General features: G+C 38.8%; 1 protein-coding gene across 1 annotated transcript in view; it reads right to left on the reverse strand.

Moving 5' to 3' along the window:
• The window catches only part of LOC136676794 (otogelin-like), a 474914-nt gene that overhangs the window by 117116 nt on the left and 330449 nt on the right, over window positions 1–27349 (reverse strand). The window contains exons 31-41 of the mRNA XM_066654019.1: window positions 11047–11073; window positions 10752–10919; window positions 10055–10330; window positions 9501–9618; window positions 8028–8107; window positions 6409–7525; window positions 5172–6339; window positions 4461–4638; window positions 2075–2223; window positions 1130–1219; window positions 782–968 (exon numbers count right to left, since the gene is read on the reverse strand). Of these exons, the coding sequence (XP_066510116.1) occupies window positions 782–968; window positions 1130–1219; window positions 2075–2223; window positions 4461–4638; window positions 5172–6339; window positions 6409–7525; window positions 8028–8107; window positions 9501–9618; window positions 10055–10330; window positions 10752–10919; window positions 11047–11073 (3558 nt within the window). The remainder of the gene's footprint in view (window positions 1–781; window positions 969–1129; window positions 1220–2074; window positions 2224–4460; window positions 4639–5171; window positions 6340–6408; window positions 7526–8027; window positions 8108–9500; window positions 9619–10054; window positions 10331–10751; window positions 10920–11046; window positions 11074–27349) is intronic.

Here is a 27349-nt window from a genome sequence, read left to right on the forward strand (position 1 = left end):
TAAATTAGTGATTGATTCCTTAATAATCCCAACTTTTAAGTAGTGTGCATGAATGCATGCAAAGCCATGTGCTGCACTTTTTGCACTTTTTTTTACTTTTTTACTGGCCAGTCTGTGTTCGACCCCCTAAGCTGTCTTTATAAAAGTGAAGAACAATCTGTAGAATAATGAAGTTTGTATGATGAGAGAAGTATAAGACACTGAAGCTCAAAAAAGATCAAGAATTTAATATATTGTGTTAAGACTGATAAAATAATTGATAGGACTAATAAAGACTGGTAATGCTTGGACCTCTATGACTGCCACTTTTGGCTATATTATCAAGTAGACTTGGTAAAATTACAATTATTCATAAAACAACACAAAATTACTTCAGCTATTAGAGCATTAAAGCATTATTTGGTGATATTGGATGGTTACTTCTGGATTATAAATGCCAATTCAGCTCATCTCAGAGCTAATGCTAACAACCTAATGCTGTAGAATATTTCCAATGAGGATTATAACTTTCTGGTAAAACCAGGTCCATGTCTGCTGCCCCAGAATGTTTCATTCTACAGGCAATACTTTGCTTTGGAGATTATAAAGCGTTTTTGCACTATTCAGCAACTGGAGCATTTTAAATTAGCTGTATTTTTGGCAATGACCGTTTAGCTTAGAGACTCAGAAGTGAACAGTACATGGTAAAAGTAAATTTGCTTTTATACTACATTATATTTAGAAAAGTGAGGAGAATATGGTGTTCCATTGTATTGTATTCTTGTGATAATTTGCTGCATACCGCATAGCCCCATGGTGGGGAGTTTGTTGTTGTAAGGCTCTGTCTCAATCACCATCATGCCTGTGCTGTGGAACCACTGGATCCTCAGGCCAGAAGGACTCCGTATCAGATACATGTTCCCTGTATCTAAAACCTCAAATCCATACTTCTTAAACCATGGCTTTGCATACCTAGTGTTTACATAAACCTGTGAAAGTTGGATATCAGCACCATTTATATTCAGCATACAGTCACACAAAGCTTATAGATTAGAAACACATTTGCACATGTACAATATGGATGATTGGTTTGTGGATATGACTTTTACTTACAATCACATGATTTCTTCCTACAGATACAGATACTCACACGTCTCTGTAGGCGATTGATGAGCACTTGCTGGGATTCATAGGTAATGTTCAGCGCTGCCAAGCAAAGGTGTGTGAAGGTCCACATAAGCTGTGTAGATATCCAGAATAAGTTACATATATTCTGAAAAATAGTACCTGAAAAATGCAGTTCTGACCAGTTAGAATGAGTGTAGATACAAGTTAGGTGTTCCTAATAAAGTGATCAATCAGTGTATACATAAAGTTTATATTTTTTCCCCCAATATAAAAAACTGTAATAAAGGAACTGAAATAAAAAAATAATGACTGAAATAAAAATTCAAGAAACTTGAAATAATTAATCCCATGTAGAAGGTGTGTTGTTTTTAAGTTATATAATCAAGAACACATGTGACCTGGGCTATCTTGACTTTTAAATATGACTATGTAATTCAGGTGCACTACTGATATCCTAGTGCACCTAGTACTGAACTGCTAGTGGCTGGACATGGAGCTCCTCATTCAATGTTAGCAGCTACTAGTGGCAGTGTCATGGGCCGGATATACAGGCCCCCTGTCAATGTTAGTAGTTGCTTGAATCAGTGTTACGGGCCACTAGCTAGGCACAGAGGCACTTGGTTTATGTTAGTAGCTACTAGCAGCAATGTTACAGGCCACAGGATCGAGTAGCTTGTTCAAAATTAGCACCGGTGACTTATGCTGTAAAGTTCTAGCGAGATATTTACAACCGGGCTACTAAAGTTACATAAAGTGCATTTTATACCATTCTAAGTTAAGAATAGCCACGAGAGAAGCCTTTCTCCCTATTAAAGGCATGTGGAGAATTACAATGATTTCAAAGCTGTAATTTTATGTAAAAAAATGTATATACAGTTGCTTTAAACTAGAGTGAGGGAAGAGAATGGGAGTAGGTTAAAAGGAGAAAAGCAATAATGTAAAAAAAAAAAAGGAAAAATTGTCTTACTGTGTTGTCTGAGCTTGGGCAGTCCTGGACCAGGATACTGACCGTCTCATTAGGAATTTTTGTAATAATATATGAGGCAGCTTTATACATGGCCACATTGTTTCCATCAAATGTGACCACATTCAGATCAGGAAAGACTGAACACCGACCTACAGAATAGACATTAAACAGAACACAAATTCTCGCTTATATGAAGCAGAGTAGAACACCCCCATAAGAATCATTCTCCAAACTTGAGTATTTGAAAAACAGCACCACTTGTGAAGCAATTCCTAAGGATGGAAACATACATGCTTCAGCTTCAGATGCTTTGAGCTATGCAGATTATGTTTCACGTGTAATTGCTTTCAAAATGTGTCACAAGCTGCATACTGAGCGTTGACGCAAGGGGAACGACAGTGAAACTCAAGCTGTCTATAAGTCAACTGTCATGGCAGGCCAGCAAGACTTGCCTTCCAAAGCATGCCAGAGGAAACGAATGATGGAGCTACAAAAGGACAATTTGAGAGTAATTCTCCATTTACTCCCATTCATTTCAGGGTGTGTTTGAACTAATAATAAAGGTATCTCTGAGTCGTTTCCAATTACGACACGACCCAGGTTCTCTTCTACAGAGAATGAAACTTATGTCATTTGACCCATAAGCCTAACAATCTCATCATAATTTAAAAATGTACATTTTTCCACAACAATGCTAAAGATGACATGATAAAGCTATGACTAAATACACCATCCTGTAATGTTTGTAGAAGAAACTCTTCAAACTTTTTAGCATAATCCAGAAGCACAGAGATTTGCCCAGTGCTGCTCAAACTTATTTCACTGGCAATGAAATGTAGTCTCTTAATCGTGGTGAAAAGTGTATATTTATATTACACACCTTAAAACAGCTGTTCATGAAGCAATGCCATTGATTATATTGCCAACATTTGCGGCTGTTCATTTTAAGAATTCTTGTATGATGTCTCCCATAATCTTTGACTGACTTGTAATTATATGTGTGTGCATGTTTGTGATTGTGTATACATATATACATGTTAATATGGGGCAGTCAGTGTCTGGTTCAAGAAAATTATATAAGAATCTTGCTAAATACAGAGAGAATAAAGAAAATGCCATTGCAGTGATAAGCAAGTATTACGAGAATTATAATTTATGATTTAAACTAAACTTATATTTTCACATATATTTCAAAATTCATACAGACAGTTTATGACTAGAACAGAAATATTCTCCAGTAACGGTTATGTCAAATGCCAAATGTAGTGCAGAAGGCTTACTTTAGTCTATGCTTAATCGTGTGCATCAGTACATAAACATCTCAGTTCTGGACAAGACTTTTTTTTTTTTTTTTTTACAGCACAGCTTCTACAGGATGTTTGAATAGCACACTAGAGATTCACCAAGTACTCCTCACTGCAGAACCAGAAATCCACTGGGTGCTGTTGGATCACATCCAGCTCAGCACACATCCAACTCCTGCTTCATGGGAGGTTAAGGTTAGGGCTAGGGTAAGTGTTAGGATGTACTGTGAGGAGTCAGTCTAATCCATTGAAAACACAGTGAGGGAGGAGCTGGGTCATATCCAACTCCTCCCTATGGATTTCTGGTTCTGCAGCACCAACCTTTTCAAGATTCATGTACGCGCTTGCGCGGTCTCTCCCATTCCCCATGTTCATTGCATGAGAAGCCAATCAGGAAACAACACCACAGGTTTCCCCATTGAAAGCTGGATTATTGGGTCCAGTTTATATATACAATTGGTTCACTCATATAAATGTATATTCCACCGAGAGAGATTCAGAAGCCCCATACCACAGCATCTAATGAGTCTTTCTTTTTTTCACCTATGCAACAGGTAAAGCAGCAGGCACTCCTGTACTATTGACATGTTTAACCCTATACTGTTTACAGAGGCTAAGATTTGTTCTCTATCGGTCCCCTGAATACTACGTGTTTTAACTGTAACAGTAAAATAAGAGTGCATGATGAGTTTGTACAGCAGGAACATGCATTTTCAGAGCATTGGCATTTGCTCCCATTCAAGAAGTATATTTCAAGCCTAACTGAGATTTTGTAACTATACTATTTCCTAAATTATACAGTACATATATGGGAATTAAGCTGCAACCAGTTTTAGGACATCACAAAATCTTTTTTTATTATTATTTTTTTATGAGGGACAGAATGGGTGATTTTTACATCAGTCTTACAAGCACAGTAACCTAAACCTCCTTTTGTACACATAAAAGTGAATGACATTTTCAGGTTTTAGAACATAAACCTACACAAATTGACTTCAAAAATTAACAGTGAGAAATGCACTATAACACATGACCTCAAGATTTATTGTGTGTGTATGTGTGTATATTTTTGTATGACTCACATGGGCATTTCCACTTTGGACAGCACTTGTCTCCATTAACCAGTACAGCAAAACCAAGCAGGCCGCAGTTTGGAGGGCTAGAGTCATATGGGCAGCTCTGGGACTTATTAAACAAAAGCATCTTGCCATTGATACAAATGTGCTTGACACACTCATCTACCACTTCATAGTATGGTGGCTACAAAGACACACATCATGGCATCACAAAGAACACACAATATTATTACTGTCTTAAATACATTACTGAATTGATTATACATATGATACAAAGTGTGATTATATTTTTAAAGGTTTAATGACTTACACTGCTGCAGTTAAATAATATATAATGATGATTGGGAATAACCATACTACAGCCAGAGCAGAAGAATAGTCTTTTTTAGATTTGCTATATAACTCTTATAATTGTGCTTATTTATTTTGTAACATGGGTTTTCCTGAGTAAAATAGGAAGATAAATTGTACAATAAACAAAATTACACAATAGCCCAAAATACATATGAAAAGCACAGACTAGCATATATTTTCATTTTAAATAATTATGCGAAAACAGATCATATCCGCAGTTTTGTTTTTGGATTTTAATTGACGGTATTAACTGAGCAAGAATAATCTTTAAAGAGAGGTACAAAATTGATGTGAGGTTTTAAAATGTGCTATTAATGTGCATTAACACCAAAGACTACATATACAAATGTTATTTGGACTTACAGTGCAGGCATTGCTGGGGGTAGCACCATCTGCAGTGGTGGATGAAACTGTAATCAAACTAGAGTTATCTGAGGTAGTCCTCCAGTGAGTTGTCTCTGTAGCATGGCCAGAGGAAGATGGCATAAATACTGCAGTGGTGGCTATTTGATACAAGTGTAGAGTAGATGGCTGTTTTGTGGTCTTTTGTAATCCTGACATTATCCAATCTCGTGGATGTTCTGATGAAGTTGTTGAGGAAATATTTTTTTCAGGGACAGTTGTAGTATCATATGCCACTGTGGGAATGGTAGTTAATGTGGTAGTGACTGGTGCTTTGGTAGGGCCCATTACCACTGTGTACTCAGTCTTTTGTTGTGATGTCTTTGTGCTAGGAATGTTTGAGGATGGGCTTGAAGGGTCAGATGGAGAAACAGTTATTTTGTCCAAAAGACCAAAAGTAGATGGTACTATATCTTTGGATATCTTTGTGATCTTTTCACTGCCTGTTAAAAGAGATTCATGTTTGGACGCAGTGACCCTGGCTGTTTCTTGTGTAACTCTTGTGGTCTCTGTTGACACAATCATTCTATAAAGTGATGTCAAGGAGCTGTAAGATGGATGTGACCTCCATGATGGTTGTGTGGCTTCTGTAGTAGAGAGTGAGGTTCTATCAGAATGCAGAAATGCATGAGTTGTCTCTGGTTCTGGCTGGAATGTGTCTGAGCTTAGAGTAGATGTGCCATAAATGAAATACTTCTCACTGATTGTTGAAGTTGTGTGAGGTTCCTCTGTTTTATTGATGGTCTCAGCTGTGGTGACCATGATATTTGAAATGGTTTTAGGAAACTCTGTTGCTGCTGAGATTGCTGAGGTAGAGATTTCAACTTTAAGTGACACTGGTTTATAAGCATGAGATGCTGCCATTGGCTTGGTCTCATCTGTAACTGCAGAGGATGTGCTGACTTTATCTGTCAGGTAAGGAGTTGGTGAAGATGACTCTGGGAAAGGACTCATGTATGGCTCTGTGTAGCTCATTGTGGTGACTGTAGATACACTAGTAGTCACCTGTGGAGTTCTCGTAGTTTTATAAATTGGTGAAACATGTGATAGTGCTTGTGCTGACGTTATATTAGCTGTAGGTGAAGGATAAAAAGAGGTGTGTGGGGTTAGAGGAGGCTTTGTGGGGCTTGTGGAGGAAGTGTCTGCTGAAATGTTGGTGCTTGTTTGAGAAGGTTCTACTGAAATGGGATCAGTGGATTTGGTTGGTGTGGTCCCAAATGTGGCTGTGTGCAAAATCTCAAAAGTTGGGAAACTAGGAGACCAAGGTGAGAGAGAAGTATAAATCAAAGGTGATGGCTTAAATGTTGAGGTCGCTGTCGTTTCTATTGGCCTTAACATAGATGCATAAGACACTCTTGTAATTTTGGCAGTAGACTGGTGTGTTTCTTTATATAAGGATGATTTTTCAGAGGTTGCACTTTGCTCAGAATCAGAACCTGCAGGCACTGATTGTGTTGGGAGTAATGTCGGAGTGGTTTTCATTGGGTGGGATGTTGCGGAACTTTTTGCCACAATATGGAATGTGGGAATAATTTTCTCAGTAGTTTGAGCAACCAATGTATCTATTGTTTCAGGGCTATCCACTGGTGTTGATTTCAGTGTGCTTAAGGAGCTGGCTGCTGTGTTAAATACTGTGGTATGTGTTGGACTGCTCGTAGGGGTCATGAGAGTGAGTGTTTGTAATTGGGCAGATTCAGCTGCAGGTGCTGTGGTAGCAGACATACTTGCCAAAGCTTTAGTTACTGGAGAGGATATAGTGAGCTTTGAAATCCTCGGAGTAATGGTGGAAATTTGTGTGAGTGTGGTGCGTTCAGTCCTGGTGGTATCAATAGGTAACACATGAAACATGGGCTCTGCAGTGCTTCTGGTGGTAGAAAGTGGAGCAGATATTGTATTTATTCTAGTGGAAGGATCTGTAGAGCCAGGGGTGAAGGCACTAGACATCAGAGTATAGCTGAATCTAGTAGATAATAAAGAAGACACTGTTGGTTTTAAAGTTGTAGAGGTTAATAGAGGCAAGATTGAAACTGGTGGTGTTCTTGTCCTAACTGTGAAGAGGGGAGTAAATGATGTCATACTGGGTATTTTAGTGATTCTCTGAGTGGAAGCTTGTGCCTTTGAGGATGATGCAGTCATTTTCACAGTTGTCACAGTTTCTTCTGCTACAAGAGCAGTGCTTGGTAGGGGTGTTAAAGTTTGGTTGATAGTTGTAGTTGCCTTACTGCTTTGCTCTGGAGAAGATGGAGTGGTTGTTGTGTTGAGTGCTTCTGTTACTTGGCTACTAATGGAGACTTGCATTACTGGAGGCTTAATACCTAAATACAGACACAACATCTATTAGACAAATATACATGGCATGGAATTGGAGAGTGGAAACAAAACAACATAAGTAAAATTCCACAGATATTTTAAATCACTGAATAATCTGAGTAAATTACACACTTAAAAATGATGATTCTATAGTAAAGAAAATGGTGCTATTTGCATCACAAAGGAATTCTTCAGATTGATGGCCAATGTGTTAGACATGGTTCTATATAGCACTGTTTAGAAAAGGGTTCTATATGGCACCACAAAGGTTCTTCAATTTTTACAATATCAAGCTTGTAATAATAGAAGAACCCTTTTTGATGTTATAAAAATGTTTGTTCATTCTTCAAGGATCTATATAGCACCATTTTGTTTTACTAAAGAAACATTGAAGAACAACCGTTTTTAAGTGTTTAGAGTAATTCTAAAGCAGAAATATCAAAGACAGTTTTGCTATATACTTGAGAATATTTACTTACTACAGGATACTGAGATACATTTACTTACAGTCTTCCAGATAGACACATTTTTGAGTGACCTCATCTAGAACCATGTAATCTGGGCACTGAGGAACACATCCTTCAACCCTGCAGAGAAAACCACACAAGCTTCAATCCGGCCAGTGACAGTATCATATGATCTATTTTGCAGCCTTCTGCAGCAGTTAATGTTCTGTCAGTACAGCCCATTAAAAGGTCTGTGCATCATTCCGGGACTGTGCAGATACAGCTATAGTATGAGAGATGAATGCACAATTGAAACACCTATAAGACACTATATTATCTTTGTTCACTCTCTCTGGTATATCTCCCAGTTTGTAAAGCCTCACAGTTTATGATTGTGCTGGTTTTATCAGTGGATAATTGAGGTCATTGCTCTGTACTTGGGCCCTGTATAACAAGATGAAAATCTTCATTTAATTCCTTGTGTTCCTTGTTTATTTTCCTTCATTTAACTGAAGTAATAAATTCAGCTTTTCACTGAACATCCATGAGAAGTCATTTTCATGCCTCTATAATCGACCAGAATGTTTCTTTTGAAAGAAATTATAATGCATGCACTTGGAAAGTAACACTCCTCGGACCATAACTCTACCAGATTTAAGAGATGTTTTCATGGAATTCTTATTTCCAAGTCCTGGAAACATTTCATTCTGCCCCAGCTCCAAACTGCCAACAGCATGCCAAAGAACAGAAACTCATCAAATGTTAGACTGTCTGAATCTTTCTAGTATAAGGATTAGTTCTACTATTTAGATTATTTTGAATCATATTATTGTGGTTCCTTTAATTGGTGAAGTCGTTGTTGATCAGCTAGTAGGCAAATATCAGCTTGTGGATTTGATCATCTCTTCCCTCCTTTTCTATTTCTCAGGATATGCTGTGTGATTTTTTTCCCTCATTTGAAAACAGCCACTTGCCAGTCAATCTGCAGTTAGAGTTAAGTTTGAATAACAATATTAGGTTTAATTCAGTACTATTTCAAATTGGTCCTTGCTACAAGTTTCTCGATGGGCTGATCATGTCATGAAAGTATTTTACTAATCTCCCTCCAGGGGTTAAGATATTGTCCTAACACTATTTTTAGACATACTTTTTTTGTTCATACATGTAGGTTTGGTTTGATGTGCATAACTCTACATGACTCTTCACCAATGTGGATGCAGATATTAATCCCTCAATGCAAAAGACACACACACACACCTCTTTAGGCACAGCCCGGTATTATCTGTGGTTGTCATCCATTTCCTGCCATTCATTTATCCCTAGGTTATTTATTGCTGAATTAAATGATTACCATATAATGAAACATAATGAAAATGTGAGAATTTTTTTTTATTTTTACTTACTATTATATGTTAAAAAAGAGTTTTTAAAACTTGTTTTTAGACTTAATAGGAAAATATGCATAATATGTATTATTTTCGTGACAAATATATTATCATACTTTTTGTATTACAAGTATGATCTGTATTCTTACTTTAGAATGTTAGCACAGCTCAAAGCCATTGGATCACTGCATGTCCTAAAACATGGATCCATACAGGACTCATATCGCCACTGGCAGCGAAGACCCATGGGATAGTCTCGGGTGATACCTGACAGAGAAAATCTTTCAAAGTTACTAAAGAACAGCATATCCAGTAAAACAATGTTGAGTATCACAATATTTATATTTCATTTTAGTGGTATTGATAAAGAAGTGCTAGAAGTGTTTTGAACAGTTCAAAATTTATATAAAAAATATAAATATAGCATAAAAATAAATATCAAATAACAAAGCTATAAGTAAATAAAAGAGGTTTTAATGCCTGGTTAAAATTTAGTGTAATAAATTTTAAATGCTGTCTGAATCATAAAAAATATTTTATTTTGATCAATATTTCAAAGATATATTGGTGCTCTCGGCTACTGTGCTAAATATTTGTAATTTAACCATATCACTGAATTGTAATATATAGGAATAGTATTAGGACCATCTTTATAATGGATATCTGAGTGTACATGATATCCTGTGTCCATGTACTGACTTACTAGCAAATTTGAAGAGAGTGGCTCTACGGTAAAGATCAGAGTGGCTGTACTTCAAAATCCGTAGACTTGACATGTAGTGCAGAAAATATCCAGGCCACATGAGTGACTCTAGTGAATCAAATCCAGAGATCCAAGTGTCCCTATGCAATTTAAATGTTGCTGCATCCCAGAATTCCTTGCTTTCCTCCCACTTGCGCAGTTTCAGTCGGCCACTGCGTTCTGTATGGAGAAAATAATTTGGCCTGTCTGATGCTTCCAGTGATACTAGTGATGAATCTGAAGAAAAGTATAAAAAAAGCAAATAAATAAATACAAAAAACCCTATACTCATAAACATAAAAATAAATGATAAACAATATCTCAGATCTCAGTTACTGGGAGCTTGTTTTACTACAACTATTACATCAGTTACAGACTAAAATCAGATGCATTCCTCCCATGTTCTGAACTAAAGGGGAATCAGTGAGTTTACTAGATTAAGGTAGTATGTTGTGGCTGGTATATCACCACATTGATGGATCACAGTCTGTATCCCAGGAGCATCTCTAATTAGAAGTGCTGATCTATGATCTGTTCATTTCAATACAACTAGAGTATAATAAATTATCCTAGATTGGCACTACTATACTCAGAAGCTTTGTGATTCCAAGAATAATCACCACTGATAAAGATAGTCTGTATATCATGTATGTTTCACCGTGCGGTCGGGCTCTGCTAAGTCCTGGAGTCATCATGAACGTAGACACAATGTCATCAGCGCTGGCCAATCCTCTATTCATGAACACCAGTCCACTTGTCTGATTTGCCGCCAACATGAATTTCCTCTGCTTAAACGTTATTAGCTTGAAAGGACCTTTACCTACAACTGATAACAACAGAAATACATACCTCTATAATTATCATACATTTTATATTATGCATAATATATCATTATATTTCATATTATGCATTTGTTTTTGAAAACAAAAGATAGTAGATTAATATTGGCTTACCTTTACTGTAGTATTCACAATCATATGCTGTAATCAGAAAGATAAATAAAGTTACTATTTTCTTGCTATTGCTCGAATTTTTAGGGGTTCGAGCACGAAGTGCTTGAAACCCTATTGTGTTTGTTCTGATTTTAATTTGTTATTAGGCTTCCGAGCACAAAGTGCAAAGGAAGCCTATTGTTTTTGTTCTGATTTTTATTATTATTATTATTATTAGGGGTTCGAGCATGAAGTGCTTGAAACCCTATTGTGTTTGTTCTGATTTTAATTAGGGGTCCAAGCACTGCAAGTGCTGGAGCCCTATTGTTTTTGTTCTGTTTTTTCTGCTTTTTTTTTTGTTTTTTGTTTTTTTTTTTCTTCTTTTTGCATAGATGCATAGTTTATCCACAATAGTCAGGTATGTGAAAATGGAGCTTTTCGCACTCCTCCCTGGAAATTTGTCTTTTGAAGTCTGTATAGACTGTAGGTAAATAATTATCAAAAAAATCTAGAACTTTTGACACGCTGTTGTGGCAGTTATTTAACAAATATGCATGGGCGGGCCTCGATGCACTCTTTGAGCTATAACTACAACAAACTTCACCCAAATCAAACACAACTTGGTACACATATGTACGTCATTACTCTGAAGTAGTGTGCCAAATGTGACCACACTGCACAGAAAGGGGGCGCTACAATTGGACAGCAACTTGTTGCACAGGTTATTAATTGATTACACCGCCACCTAGAGATGCAGTACCAGCACAATGCGATAGATATATTCTGAACATCATGGAAAAGGACCTTGTGCATTTTCATAACATATGCCTAAAGCATTTTTGAGTTACAGCTGTTTTTATGTGATGTTTCAACGGCAAGCTGCACATCTCTATTTAAGCAGAGGCTGCAATCACACAGTAATGAAAGTTCCACATTTTTTTGATAATTACTAAAGTTCAGGTTCTTACGATTCTCATGATACCACATACGTCTATACTGGGTTTTGATCCAAGGACTAGTTCTTGATCAAATATATGTCCGTTATATCTCATTTATACCCACACCTGCAGACTCACTATACCCTCAGCCCCTCCCTCTCCTTCTCACACACAAACTGTCACCTCTCCCCCTCCCCTCCCCCCTGCCAGTCAGAGAGGGCCAGAGGACAAATCAACAATAACATCATGACTGGTTCCTTATTTTTGTTTTAGTGTCCAAGTTTTCAGCTCCACTGGCCGAAGGAGCACTTTACAGAAAGTAAAGCAGGGGTGCACCTCTTGCTCTGCATACTTTCATTTCTCCCTTTCACATGTTCTTCAATGGTCAGGACACCTACAAAGCAGATATGCTGCAAATGTATGACCTACTGTCTCTGCCTTTTTTATCACAATAAACACTGACATAGCATCACAATGTCAAAATACAATGCTGAGAATTTATGAGCAACTGTGTCTGAATTTATAAGTTTGACCAATAAAATATATGTATCTCAGTGTGGACAGTGAGTTGACACAGGTGTTAAAATCTCTAGCAGCACTGCTGTGTCTTATCCACTCATAAGAGCACTACACACACTGACCTATCACCACAATGTCAGTGTCACTGCAGTGCTGAGAATTGTCCACCACCCACATTAAATATACTTTGTGGATGTCCTGAACATTGGGTCAGAATCCAAGGTGAAATTCCAGAGTCAGTTCTGTGCTCTGTGCTGTCTCTGTAACCCAAGCCCCATGTTCACCTGCCTGCAGACCAGAAATTCACCCACTCATCTACTACCCCTTCTTCTTACAATCCAGAGCACCAAGGATCACATTTTAAAGCACTACAAAATCTATATTCAAGTGTGGCTCCTGTATCAGGAACTGTCATATGCTACGCTCCTGCTCTGCAAAGACTGCTCGCTTTCACCCTGCTCTTCAATGGTCTGGACACCCATACCTCAATACAGCACGTATGACTCAGGTGTTGGCATTTTAAATCCCTCAGCAACACTGCTGGACAGAGAATAGTCCACAACCAAACACTGCCAGCAGAGAGTGTCTTCTGTCAACTGATGACTGACTCGAGTACAAGCTACTCCACATCATATCTGCTGTTTGGGGGACCTGAACATTAGGGTGAGAAACCAGAGTGCAACTCCAGAGTGACTTCTGTGCTCTATGCTTTCTCTGTCATCCGCTACTCCTCCATCTCATGCTACACCTCCAAAGAAATGCCAGAACAGCATGGAACACCTTATAAACACTACACAAACTTCCCCAAAAGCCCCTATTATCTCAGGACAGCTCTTATGCATAGAACACCTTACAAACACTACACAAACTTCCCCAAAAGCCCCTACTATCTCAGAACAGCTCATATGCATAGAACACCTTACAAACACTACACAAACTTCCCCAAAAGCCCCTATTATCTCAGGACAGCTCATATGCATAGAATACCTTACAAACACTACACAAACTTCCCCAAAAGCCCCTACTATCTCAGGACAGCTCATATGCATAGAACACCTTACAAACACTACACAAACTTCCCCAAAAGCCCCTACTATCTCAGGACAGCTCATATGCATAGAACAAGTTACAAACACTACACAAACTTCCCCAAAAGCCCCTACTATCTCAGGACAGCTCATATGCATAGAACACGTTACAAACACTACACAAACTTCCCCAAAAGCCCCTATTATCTCAGGACAGCTCATATGCATAGAACACGTTACAAACACTACACAAACTTCCCCAAAAGCCCCTACTTTCTCAGGACAGCTCATATGCATAGAACACCTTACAAACACTACACAAACTTCCCCAAAAGCCCCTACTAACTCAGGACAGCTCATATGCATAGAACACCTTACAAACACTACACAAACTTCCCCAAAAGCCCCTACTAACTCAGGACAGCTCATATGCATAGAACACCTTACAAACACTACACAAACTTCCCCAAAAGCCCCTACTATCTCAGGACAGCTCATTTGCTAGCACATTGTTCTCCTACCAGCGAATACCAGCTTGGACCCCGGGAATTGTCGCTTGCGGCTATATTTAGGGGTCCAAGCACTGCAAGTGCTGGAGCCCTATTGTTTTTGTTCTGTTTTTTCTGCTTTTTTTGTTTTTTTTTTTTCTTCTTTTTCTCCGATGAAACGCGATGGGCAGCCCAAACCGTAGGTCCTACAGACTTGTCGTTTGGTCAACTGGTAGTAAACCCTCCCGCTACTCAGGCGCAACAAATCAGCCCGATCAGCCTGATGGTGGCGCTATAGCGACGCGGAACGCGTCGCTCCCTATATCTCCTACCCCGTGTGGCGCAGAAACGAAATTCTTTTTTTCCCAGATTCCTCAGGTCAGACCCTACAAAAAAGCCTCAAGAACCCATAAGCTCCGCCTACTTAGATTTTGAGCTAATTTGCATAATATGCAAAATCGCACAAATTTTTGAGCGCGAACTAGTCTCTGGAAATGTACCCAATATGGACATATGTGGTATCAGCAGAATCCTAAGAACCTGAACTTTAATAATTATTCAAAAAAAGTTGGAATTTCATCACTGCTTGGCTTCCAGACTCCGCCCAAATACAGGGGTAGAGCTCGCGTTCCAAAAATCAGACAAAAACAGCTATAACTCGCAAACGCTTTCTCCAAATGCTACGATACTTCACATGCTTGATCCCTATAAGGGCCGGAAGACATGAGTACTTGGTTGTGCAACTGCAAGCCTAGGGGGCGCTATAACAACAAAAAATATGTTACGCTTCACAGGATTGTCCCATTGACATGCCGCTTGGTATGCATGTAGTGTGTGATGAGCTGACTCAGATTATATGACAATGATGTCATATTCGAAAAAACGTGTCCACCATTGGCCAATCAAATTTCAGCAGCTGTTTCATGACCTTAACAAGGTCCTATCATCATGACACTTGCATGGTATGTCCATGGCCCCACTTCCTGAGCACATAAAAAGTTTCATAACAATAGCCACTAGGGGGCGCAATTAAATTTTTCAACATGCAAATATGGAATATCTCAACGAAATATAAACATATTGACAAGCAGTTTGGTTTATTTCATACTCTGCAAATTGCCTTACAACTTTGCAATTACAACTATTGTCAAAAAATGCATAGTTTATCCACAATAGTCAGGTATGTGAAAATGGAGCTTTTCGCACTCCTCCCTGGAAATTTGTCTTATCAATAAACAACTGGTATTTTTGAAGTCTGTATAGACTGTAGGTAAATAATTATAAAAAAAATCTAGAACTTTTGACATGCTGTTGTGTCAGTTATTTAACAAATATGCATGGGCGGGCCTCGATGCACTCTTTGAGCTATAACTACAACAAACTTCACCCAAATCAAACACAACTTGGTACACATATGTACATCATTACTCTGAAGTAGTGTGCCAAATGTGACCACATTGCACAGAAAGGGGGCGCTACAATTGGACAGCAACTTGTTGCACAGGTTATTAATTGATTACACCGCCACCTAGAGATGCAGTACCAGCACAATGCGATAGATATATTCTGAACATCATGGAAAAGGACCTTGTGCATTTTCATAACATGTGCCTAAAGCATTTTTGAGTTACAGCTGTTTTTTATGTGATGTTTCAACGGCAAGCTGCACATCTCTATTTAAGCAGAGGCTGCAATCACACAGTAATGAAAGTTCCACATTTTTTTGATAATTACTAAAATTCAGGTTCTTACGATTCTCATGATACCACATATGTCTATATTGGGTTTTGATCCAAGGACTAGTTCTTGATCAAATATATGTCCGTTATATCTCATTTATACCCACACCTGCAGACTCACTATACCCTCAGCCCCTCCCTCTCCTTCTCACACACAGACTGTCACCTCTCCCCCTCCCCTCCCCCCTGCCAGTCAGAGAGGGCCAGACGACAGAGACAATTGAAAGCAGATCTAAACAAATCAACAATAACATCATGACTGGTTCCTTATTTTTGTTTCAGTGTCCAAGTTTTCAGCTCCACTGTCCGAAGGAGCACTTTACAGAAAGAGGTGCACCTCTTGCTCTGCATACTTTCATTGCTCCCTTTCACATGTTCTTCAATGGTCAGGACACCTACAAAGCAGATATGCTGACCTACTGTCTCTGCCTTTTTTATCTATAATGTGGACCAACAGAGTATGTGTGTGTAACTGTGTAGGCAGTGAGTGGAAACAGGTTTTAAAATTATCCAGCAGCACTGTTCTGTCTGATCCACTCATGAGAGCACAATGAACACTGACATAGCATCACAATGTCAAAATACAATGCTGAGAATGTATGAGCAACTTTGTCTGAATTTATAAGTTTGACCAATAAAATATATGTATCTCAGTGTGGACAGTGAGTTGACACAGGTGTTAAAATCTCTATCAGCACTCCTGTGTCTTATCCACTCATAAGAGCACTACACACACTGACCTATCACCACAATGTCAGTGTCACTGCAGTGCTGAGAATTATCCACCACCCATATTAAATATACTTTGTGGATGTCCTGAACATTGGGTCAGAATCCAGGGTGAAATTCCAGAGTCAGTTCTGTGCTCTGTGCTGTCTCTGTAACCCAAGCCCCATGTTCACCTGCCTGCAGAACAGAAATTCACCCACTCATCTACTACCCCTTCTTCTTACAATCCAGAGCACCAAGGATCACATTTTAAAGCACTACAAAATCTATATTCAAGTGTGGCTCCTGTATCAGGAACTGTCATATGCTACGCTCCTGCTCTGCAAAGACTGCTCGCTTTCAACCTGCTCTTCAATGGTCTGGACACCCATACCTCCATACAGCAGGCATGACTCAGGTGTTGGCATTTTAAATCCCTCAGCAACACTGCTGGACAGAGAATAGTCCACAACCAAACACTGCCAGCAGAGAGTGTCTTCTGTCAACTGATGACTGACTCGAGTACAAGCTACTCCACATCATATCTGCTGTTTGGGGGTCCTGAACATTAGGGTGAGAAACCAGAGTGCAACTCCAGAGTGACTTCTGTGCTCTATGCTGTCTCTGTCATCCACTACTCCTCCATCTCATGCTACACCTCCAAAGAGATGCCAGAACAGCATGGAACACTTTATAAACACTACACAAACTTCCCCAAAAGCCCCTATTATCCCAGGACAGCTAATATGCATAGAACACCTTACAAACACTACACAAACTTCCCCAAAAGCCCCTATTGTCTCAGGACAGCTCATATGCATAGAACACCTTACAAACACTACACAAACCTCCCCAAAAGCCCCTACTATCTCAGGACAGCTCATATGCATAGAACACCTTACAAACACTACACAAACTTCCACAAAAGCCCCTACTATCTCAGGACAGCTCATATGCATAGAACACCTTACAAACACTACACAAACTTCCCCAAAAGCCCCTATTATCTCAGGACAGCTCATATGCATAGAACACCTTACAAACACTACACAAACCTCTCCAAAAGCCCCTACTATCTCAGGACAGCTCATATGCATAGAACACTTTACAAACACTACACAAACTTCCCCAAAAGCCCCTACTATCTCAGGACAGCTCATATGCATAGAACACCTTGCAAACACTACACAAACTTCCCCAAAAGCCCCTACTATCTCAGGACAGCTCATATGCGTAGAACACCTTACAAACACTACACAAACTTCCCCAAAAGCCCCTACTATCTCAGGACAGCTCATATGCATAGAACACCTTACAAACACTACACAAACTTCCCCAAAAGCCCCTACTATCTCAGGACAGCTCATATGCTAGCACATTGTTCTCCTACCAGCGAATACCAGCTTGGACCCCGGGAATTGTCGCTTGCGGCTATATTATTATTAGGGGTTCGAGCACGAAGTGCTTGAAACCCTATTATAATTGTTAGGATTTTTATTAGGGGTTCGAGCACGAAGTGCTTGAAACCCTATTATAATTGTTAGGATTTTTATTAGGGGTTCGAGCACGAAGTGCTTGAAACCCTATTGTGTTTGTTCTGATTTTAATTAGGGGTTCGAGCACGAAGTGCTTGAAACCCTATTGTGTTTGTTCTGATTTTAATTTGTTATTATTAGGCTTCCGAGCACGAAGTGCAAAGGAAGCCTATTGTTTTTGTTCTGATTTTTATTAGGGGTTCGAGCACGAAGTGCTTGAAACCCTATTGTGTTTGTTCTGATTTTAATTTGTTATTATTATTATTCTTTTTCTTTTTCTGCCATAAAACGAATCGCACAGCCCAAACCGTAAGGCCTAGACACTTGAGACTTGGTCAATAGGTAGTAGTCGGTCTCGCTACTCAGGCGCAAAATATCAGCCCAATTGGCCTCAAGGGGGCGCTACAGCGAAGGAAAACGCTTTCATTAAAAGATTTTCCACCCCGTGTGGCGTAGAGACGAAATCTTTTTTTTCCCTGATTCCTTGGGTCCTGCCGAATCAAAAAGGTACATACAACCACTAAGCTCCGCCTACTTAGATTTTTTGCTATTTTGCATAATTTGCAAAACCTACTTTTGTGTACTCCTCCGTGGATTTTTGTCCAATTTTCTTGAGCTTGGTGTCAAAATGTTCGCAGGAGCCTGTAGTTTAATAATTATCAAAAAAACGTTGAAATTTCGATTCAAGATGGCCGCCATATGCAAATGAACCTCTTCGGCTTATTTTATGTTTTACTTAAAAATCTATAACAAACTCATGGTTTACTCAAATGTGTTTACATTTCATATTCTACTTTCAGACATGATTCTGAGGTAGCTTGTCAAAGGAGAAGCCAATATTCATATAGGGGGCGCTGTAAATGCTTCAAGTTTATATCTCAGCATCCGTAAGGCGGATCGGACCGCCGCTTGGCATGCTGCTTCTATGGGCAAGGCTGTAGAGGGAAAATTAAGGACAACTCGATTCGAGCAAAATTGTGATTGTCATCGACCAATCAGCTGTCATCAGCTGTTTGACAACCTTAACAAGGTCCAATCATCATGGGATTTGACTGGTATGTCCCTGGGAGGCCTCCCTAAGAGCAGAAAAATTGTCATAACGATAGCCACTAGGGGGCGCTATATCAAGAAAATATTATATATCTCTGTGAAAATTAAGCATATTGACACGCAGTTTGCTTCTTTTTATACTCTGCAGAGGGCCTAACAACTTTGTAATTGCAAGTGTTGTCAAAAAATGCTTTGCTTTTTCTCAGTTTCCAAATGTTCAAAATTGAAGCTTTTCAAACTAGTCCGTGGAATTTTGCGATATTCACAAACAGTTGACCTTGTTGGAATCTGCAGAGTCTGTAGGTAAATAATTATCAAAAAAAGTTCAACATTTGGACAAACTTTTGTTGTAATAAAACAATTAATTGAAGTGTGGGGAGCTTTAAACATTCTTTTAGCTATAACTCAAACAAATTAAGTCCAATCAAGACCAAACGTGACAGAAGTATGTATGGTCTTGTCCTGAAGACGTATGTACAATATGATCAAAATTTACCAAAAGGGGGCGCTACAATTGGACAAAAACTGATTAAATGGGCTTTTTTATGTTATAGCGCCATCTAGGATTGCAGTGGCACCCCAACTTAATTATGACATCTGGTCCTCAGTCTGATCAAGTATGTGACGTTTTAAAATTTTTGGGGAAAGCATTTTTGAGTTATAGGTGTATATTAGTGTACACATATAGCTTATATTTGACTTGAGGAATACATGCTAGATCTGTGTTATTGGGAGTGGCCTGTAAGCTACATAGTAATAAAAGTGCAACATTTTTTTGTTAAAGTTCAGATCCTTAGGATTCAGCTGATACCGTACATGCCCATGTTAGGTAAATATCCACATAGGAGTACATGCTTAAATCTTTCTGTATGTGCTTTCATGGCTGATCTAAAAATATGGGAAAGTAGTCATTTCTCACCAGCAGATGGCAGTCTAAGACTATACATTGTGCTGTTGAACTACAGTGGCTCTGAGACATTATGCAAAATGCAATGTGGAGCAAAGACCATAAGGCCCAGAAACACCTCCCTTGGCAGCAAGGTCCAGCAGGTGTAAAATGACTCAGCCAAGGAAAATGACATTCTTTGGCCAGATGGTGGCGCTATAGCAAAGGGAAAAGCATTGAGGTCTATATCTCCTACACCGTAAGGCCTAGAGATTAAATCTTTTTGTCCCTTATTCCTTGGCTTAAGACAAACTAATTTGCTGTTGGATCATAAAGCTCAGCCCACTTAGATTTTGAGCTAATTTGCATAATTTGCAAAACATACTTTTGTCAATAAGTCTATGAATTTTTCACCAAGTCCCTTGAGCTTGGTGCCAAAACGTTCACATGAGTCTGACCCTAGGTAATTATAGAATTAATTGACATTTTGATTCATGATGGCAAATGAACCTCTTCAGCTTATCACAGGTTTTACTTGAACATCTCTAACTCCATACTTTGCTCAAATGGGTTCAAATTTCAGATTCTACTTATAGAAATGCTTTTAAAGGTAGCATGGCAGCGATGTAGGCCTATTGCTTCCAAACAGGCCTGTTAAGCGAGAACCCCGTTAATTGCCGCTTGCGGCTATATTTATTATTATTATTATTCTTCCCCCAAATTTCGCCTGAAACGGATCGCACAGCCCAAACCGTAAGGCCTACAGGCTTGGTACTGGGTCACCAGATAAATAAGGTCACACTCTACGATCGTGGAAAATAACAGCGTATTTGGCCTCAAGGGGGCGCTACAGCAAAGAAAAACGCTTTCATTAAAGGATTTTCCACGCCGTGTGGCGTAGAGATGAAATTTTTTTTTCTACATGATCCTTGGGTCCTGATGAATCAAAAAGGTACATACAACCACTAAGCTCCGCCTACTTAGATTTTTTGCTAATTAGCATAATTTGCAAAATCTATTTTCGCGAACTAGTCCCTGGATTTTTTTCTGATCCCCATGACCTTGGTGTCAAAACGTTCACAGGAGTGAGCTGGTCAATAATTATCAAAAACATCCTGACATTTCGAAACAAGATGGCCGACATATGCAAATGAATGTGTACCGTGAATTGCAAATTTTACTTAAAAATCTGTAACTCCTTCATGCTTAACTCAAATCTGATGACCTTTCACACGTTGCTTCTAGACATGATTCTGAGGTAGCATGCATTTGCTGTTGCCTGAAATATTATAGGGGGCGCTGTTATAGCTAGCAATGTCTTTTGGCTAATATCTCAGCATCTACAAGGCCAATTAAGTTGACATTTGGCATGCTGGTTCAGTGAGCATGCCTACATATGGGAAATTAAGGACGACTCAATACGGGCACGTTTAATGATGTCAACAGCCAATCAAATTTCAGTTTTATTTCATCATTTTTTTGACAGGCTTAACAATGCCCAATCATCATGACATTGACATAGTATGTTCATGGACACACTTAGTATTTGCAGAAAAATTTTCGTGTTGATAGCCACAAGGGGGCGCAATTTATTTTTTAAACATGAAATATGGAATATCTCAGTGAAAATTTACCCTATCGACATGTTAATAGTTTCATAATATACTGTACGTAGTGTCTAACAATATTGCAATTGCAAGTATTTAAAAAAAAATTATAGATTTTCTTCAGTTGTCAGGTATGTGATTATGGAATTTATCGTACTAGTCCGTGAGTTTTGATCCTATCAACACACAATTGGTCTCATTGCAAAGTGTATTGCCTGTAGGTAAATAATTATCAAAAAAATGTTTAGATTTGGACACGCTGTTGCTGCAATACGTCAACGAACACAAGTGGGCGGAGCCCAATGCACTCTTTTAGCTATAACTCATTCAAACTTCACTCAAATCAAACCAAAATTGGTACACATGTGCATGGTATGACTCTGAAGAAGTGTATCAATTATGATCAAAATGCACATACAGGGGGCGCTAGAATTGGAAAAACTACTTAAAATTATGTTTTTTAATTTGTTATAGCGCCACCTATGGATGCAGTACCAACAAAATGTATTGATCTGTTCTGAAGCACATATGAAAGAAGCTTGTGTTTTTTCATAACATTTGGCAAAAGCATTTTTGACTTACAGCTGTTTATGTGTCATGTTTAGAATGCAAGTTACACACCAGTGCTAAGCAGAGCCTGGATGCCACGCAGTAATGAAATTTCAACTTTTTTTTGATAATTATTAAAGTTCAGGTTCTTGTGATTCTGCTGATACCACATATGTCCATATTAAGTCATTAAGCACAGACTAGTTCGCGGTCAAACATATGTGAGTTATTCTCAGCAATGTATTCAAAGGCATTATTGAAGAGTCCCCCTTCCCCCCTTCCCTCCTATTCCTTCTGACATGCTCTCTGCCTCTTATCTCTCTCTCTCTCTCTCTCTCTCTCTCTCTCTCTCTCTCTCTCTCATTCGCTCTCACAGATTCTAATAGCTTTACTAAGAGACAACAGTAGTTAATAATAAAAATAATAATTAAAATATATATTTTTCCAACATTTACAAATTGATGTAACATATGAATATATATATATATATATATATACACAAGCTGTATATGTGTACCTGTATAGCATATACATACATACTTATTGTGTATATGTTGTAAGTAGTGATGCATGGGTTATACTGAGGTCGGTGCTACCCACTGTCTCTCAGGCAGTGACAGACTGATACACACTGTGCAGTGAAGAGGGCTGGGAGCCCATCATCCAAGGATTATCTTATCTTATCTTATTATTAACAAAATGTAATGATTTGTTTTGGAGCACATATGAAAGAAGCTTGTGACGTTTCATAACAATTGACAAAAGCATTTTTTAGTTACAGCTGTTCATGTGTGATATTTTTAAGGCAAGTCACAGACCTCTTTTAGTAGCATCTGGATGCCATGCAGTAATGGAATTCCACATTATTTTAATAATCCTTAAGGTTCAGGTTCTTGTGAATCTGCTGATATGTGCATATCAGGTCATAATTCAGATTGTAGTTCATGTTCAAATGTATGTGGGTAAAGCTCCAACAGCACTGCTTGGTTTGATCCACAAGGTCCAGTACAACACACCACCACCAGATGGCAGTGTTGCACTGTGAATAATCCACCACCCATCTCATAATGCTTAGCAATAGTGCTTGAGCCTCACAGACAGATCAAAATCAGAAATTTTGGATGTCTTAAGTCAGCAAAGAGTATGCAATGTTGTGTATGATCTCAAAGTGGCAAACGTAAGCAAATTTATTGCCTACAAAGCGAGGAAGCCGTAAATTGCCGCTTGCGGCTATATTTAGGGGTTCGAGCACGAAGTGCTTGAAACCCTATTGTGTTTGTTCTGATTTTAATTTGTTATTATTATTATTCTTTTTCTTTTTCTGCCATAAAACGAATCGCACAGCCCAAACCGTAAGGCCTAGACACTTGAGACTTGGTCAATAGGTAGTAGTCGGTCTCGCTACTCAGGCGCAAAATATCAGCCCAATTGGCCTCAAGGGGGCGCTACAGCGAAGGAAAACGCTTTCATTAAAAGATTTTCCACCCCGTGTGGCGTAGAGACGAAATCTTTTTTTTCCCTGATTCCTTGGGTCCTGCCGAATCAAAAAGGTACATACAACCACTAAGCTCCGCCTACTTAGATTTTTTGCTATTTTGCATAATTTGCAAAACCTACTTTTGTGTACTCCTCCGTGGATTTTTGTCCAATTTTCTTGAGCTTGGTGTCAAAATGTTCGCAGGAGCCTGTAGTTTAATAATTATCAAAAAGACGTTGAAATTTCGATTCAAGATGGCCGCCATATGCAAATGAACCTCTTCGGCTTATTTTATGTTTTACTTAAAAATCTATAACAAACTCATGGTTTACTCAAATGTGTTTACATTTCATATTCTACTTTCAGACATGATTCTGAGGTAGCTTGTCAAAGGAGAAGCCAATATTCATATAGGGGGCGCTGTAAATGCTTCAAGTTTATATCTCAGCATCCGTAAGGCGGATCGGACCGCCGCTTGGCATGCTGCTTCTATGGGCAAGGCTGTAGAGGGAAAATTAAGGACAACTCGATTCGAGCAAAATTGTGATTGTCATCGACCAATCAGCTGTCATCAGCTGTTTGACAACCTTAACAAGGTCCAATCATCATGGGATTTGACTGGTATGTCCCTGGGAGGCCTCCCTAAGAGCAGAAAAATTGTCATAACGATAGCCACTAGGGGGCGCTATATCAAGAAAATATTATATATCTCTGTGAAAATTAAGCATATTGACACGCAGTTTGCTTCTTTTTATACTCTGCAGAGGGCCTAACAACTTTGTAATTGCAAGTGTTGTCAAAAAATGCTTTGCTTTTTCTCAGTTTCCAAATGTTCAAAATTGAAGCTTTTCGAACTAGTCCGTGGAATTTTGCGATATTCACAAACAGTTGACCTTGTTGGAATCTGCAGAGTCTGTAGGTAAATAATTATCAAAAAAAGTTCAACATTTGGACAAACTTTTGTTGTAATAAAACAATTAATTGAAGTGTGGGGAGCTTTAAACATTCTTTTAGCTATAACTCAAACAAATTAAGTCCAATCAAGACCAAACGTGACAGAAGTATGTATGGTCTTGTCCTGAAGACGTATGTACAATATGATCAAAATTTACCAAAAGGGGGCGCTACAATTGGACAAAAACTGATTAAATGGGCTTTTTTATGTTATAGCGCCATCTAGGATTGCAGTGGCACCCCAACTTAATTATGACATCTGGTCCTCAGTCTGATCAAGTATGTGACGTTTTAAAATTTTTGGGGAAAGCATTTTTGAGTTATAGGTGTATATTAGTGTACACATATAGCTTATATTTGACTTGAGGAATACATGCTAGATCTGTGTTATTGGGAGTGACCTGTAAGCTACATAGTAATAAAAGTGCAACATTTTTTTGTTAAAGTTCAGATCCTTAGGATTCAGCTGATACCGTACATGCCCATGTTAGGTAAATATCCACATAGGAGTACATGCTTAAATCTTTCTGTATGTGCTTTCATGGCTGATCTAAAAATATGGGAAAGTAGTCATTTCTCACCAGCAGATGGCAGTCTAAGACTATACATTGTGCTGTTGAACTACAGTGGCTCTGAGACATTATGCAAAATGCAATGTGGAGCAAAGACCATAAGGCCCAGAAACACCTCCCTTGGCAGCAAGGTCCAGCAGGTGTAAAATGACTCAGCCAAGGAAAATGACATTCTTTGGCCAGATGGTGGCGCTATAGCAAAGGGAAAAGCATTGAGGTCTATATCTCCTACACCGTAAGGCCTAGAGATGAAATCTTTTTGTCCCTTATTCCTTGGCTTAAGACAAACTAATTTGCTGTTGGATCATAAAGCTCAGCCCACTTAGATTTTGAGCTAATTTGCATAATTTGCAAAACATACTTTTGTCAATAAGTCTATGAATTTTTCACCAAGTCCCTTGAGCTTGGTGCCAAAACGTTCACATGAGTCTGACCCTAGGTAATTATAGAATTAATTGACATTTTGATTCATGATGGCAAATGAACCTCTTCAGCTTATCACAGGTTTTACTTGAACATCTCTAACTCCATACTTTGCTCAAATGGGTTCAAATTTCAGATTCTACTTATAGAAATGCTTTTAAAGGTAGCATGGCAGCGATGTAGGCCTATTGCTTCCAAACAGGCCTGTTAAGCGAGAACCCCGTTAATTGCCGCTTGCGGCTATATTTATTAGGGGTTCGAGCACGAAGTGCTTGAAACCCTATTATAATTGTTAGGATTTTTATTTTTATTATTATTATTATTATTCTTCCGGTTCTTTTTCTGCCCTACAAACGATCGCACAGCCCAAACCGTAAGGCCTACAGACTTGAGGCTTGGTCAGTAGGTAGTAAACCCTCCCGCTACTCAGGCGCAAAAAATCAGAATGATTGGCCTCATGGGGGCGCTACAGCGAAGGACAACGCCTTTTCTTACGGGGCTCCTACCACGTGTGGCGTAGAGACGAAATCTTTTTTCCCCCTGATTCCTTGGGTCCTGCCGAATCAAAAAGGTCGATACAACCACTAAGCTCCGCCCACTTAGATTTTTTGCTATTTTGCATAATTTGCAAAACCTACTTTTGCGTACTAGTCCGTGGATTTTTGTCCAATTTTCTTGAGCTTGGTGTCAAAACGTTCGTAAGAGTCTGAAGCTTAATAATTATCAAAAAAACGTTGACATTTCGATTCAATGTAGCTGCCATATGCAAATGAACCTTATCGGCTTATCGCCCGTTTTACATGAACAGCTGTTACTCCTGCATACTTTACTCAAATGGGTTGCAATTTCAGACTCTGCTTAGGGACATGATTTTGAGGTAGCATGTCGTCGGTGGTGCCAAAATTCACATAGGGGGCGCTCTAAATACTAGAAATTCATATCTCAGCATCCGCAAGTCCCATCGGTCCGCCGCTTGGCATACAGCTGCTTTAGGCAAGGCTCTAAGTGGAAAATAAAGGACAAGTCGATACTCGCCAAATTGTAACGTCATCGGCCAATCAGAACTCAGCAGCTTCCTGACAAGCTTGACAAAGGTCAATCATTATGATACTTGACTGGCATGTCCATGGAGGCACTTCCTAAGAGCAGAAGACGTTTCGTAACGATAGCCACTAGGGGGCGCTATAACAAGAAAATATGTAATATCTCAGCGAAAATTAAGCATATTGACATGCAGTTTGCTGGACTCTGTACTCTTTATATTGCCTAACAACTTTGTAATAGCAAGTATTGTCAAGAAATGTATTAATTTTTCTCAATGGCCAGTTGTTTGAAAATTGAGGTTTTCGAACTAGTCCGTGGAATCTGATGCTATTCCCAAACATTTGGTCTTGTTGGAATCTGTAGAGTCTGTAGGTAAATAATCTTTAAAAAAAGTATGACTTTTTAACATTGTGTTGTTACAACATGTCAACAAACTGAAGTGTGAGCTGCTTTATAGGTTCTTTCATCTATAACTCCAAGAAAAGAAGCCCAATCCAGACCAAACTTTATAGGATTATGTAAGACCATACCTTGAAGGAGCATGTCTATTATGGCCTAAATCCACCCAAAGGGGGCGCTACAATTGGACAATAACTTATTAAAAAGTATTTTTTGTGTTATAGCGCCATCTAGGATTGCAGTGGCACCACAATTTAATTATGACATCTGCTCCTCAGGCTTATCAAGCTTGTGAAATTTTGAAATTTTTGGTGAAAGCGTTTTTGAGTTATAGGTGTATATATGTGTACATATATAGCATACATTTGACTTGTGGAATACATGCTGGATCTCTCTTTTTGGGAGGGG

The sequence above is a fragment of the Hoplias malabaricus genome, chromosome X2, assembly GCF_029633855.1.
Source record: "Hoplias malabaricus isolate fHopMal1 chromosome X2, fHopMal1.hap1, whole genome shotgun sequence".
NCBI lineage: Eukaryota > Metazoa > Chordata > Actinopteri > Characiformes > Erythrinidae > Hoplias > Hoplias malabaricus.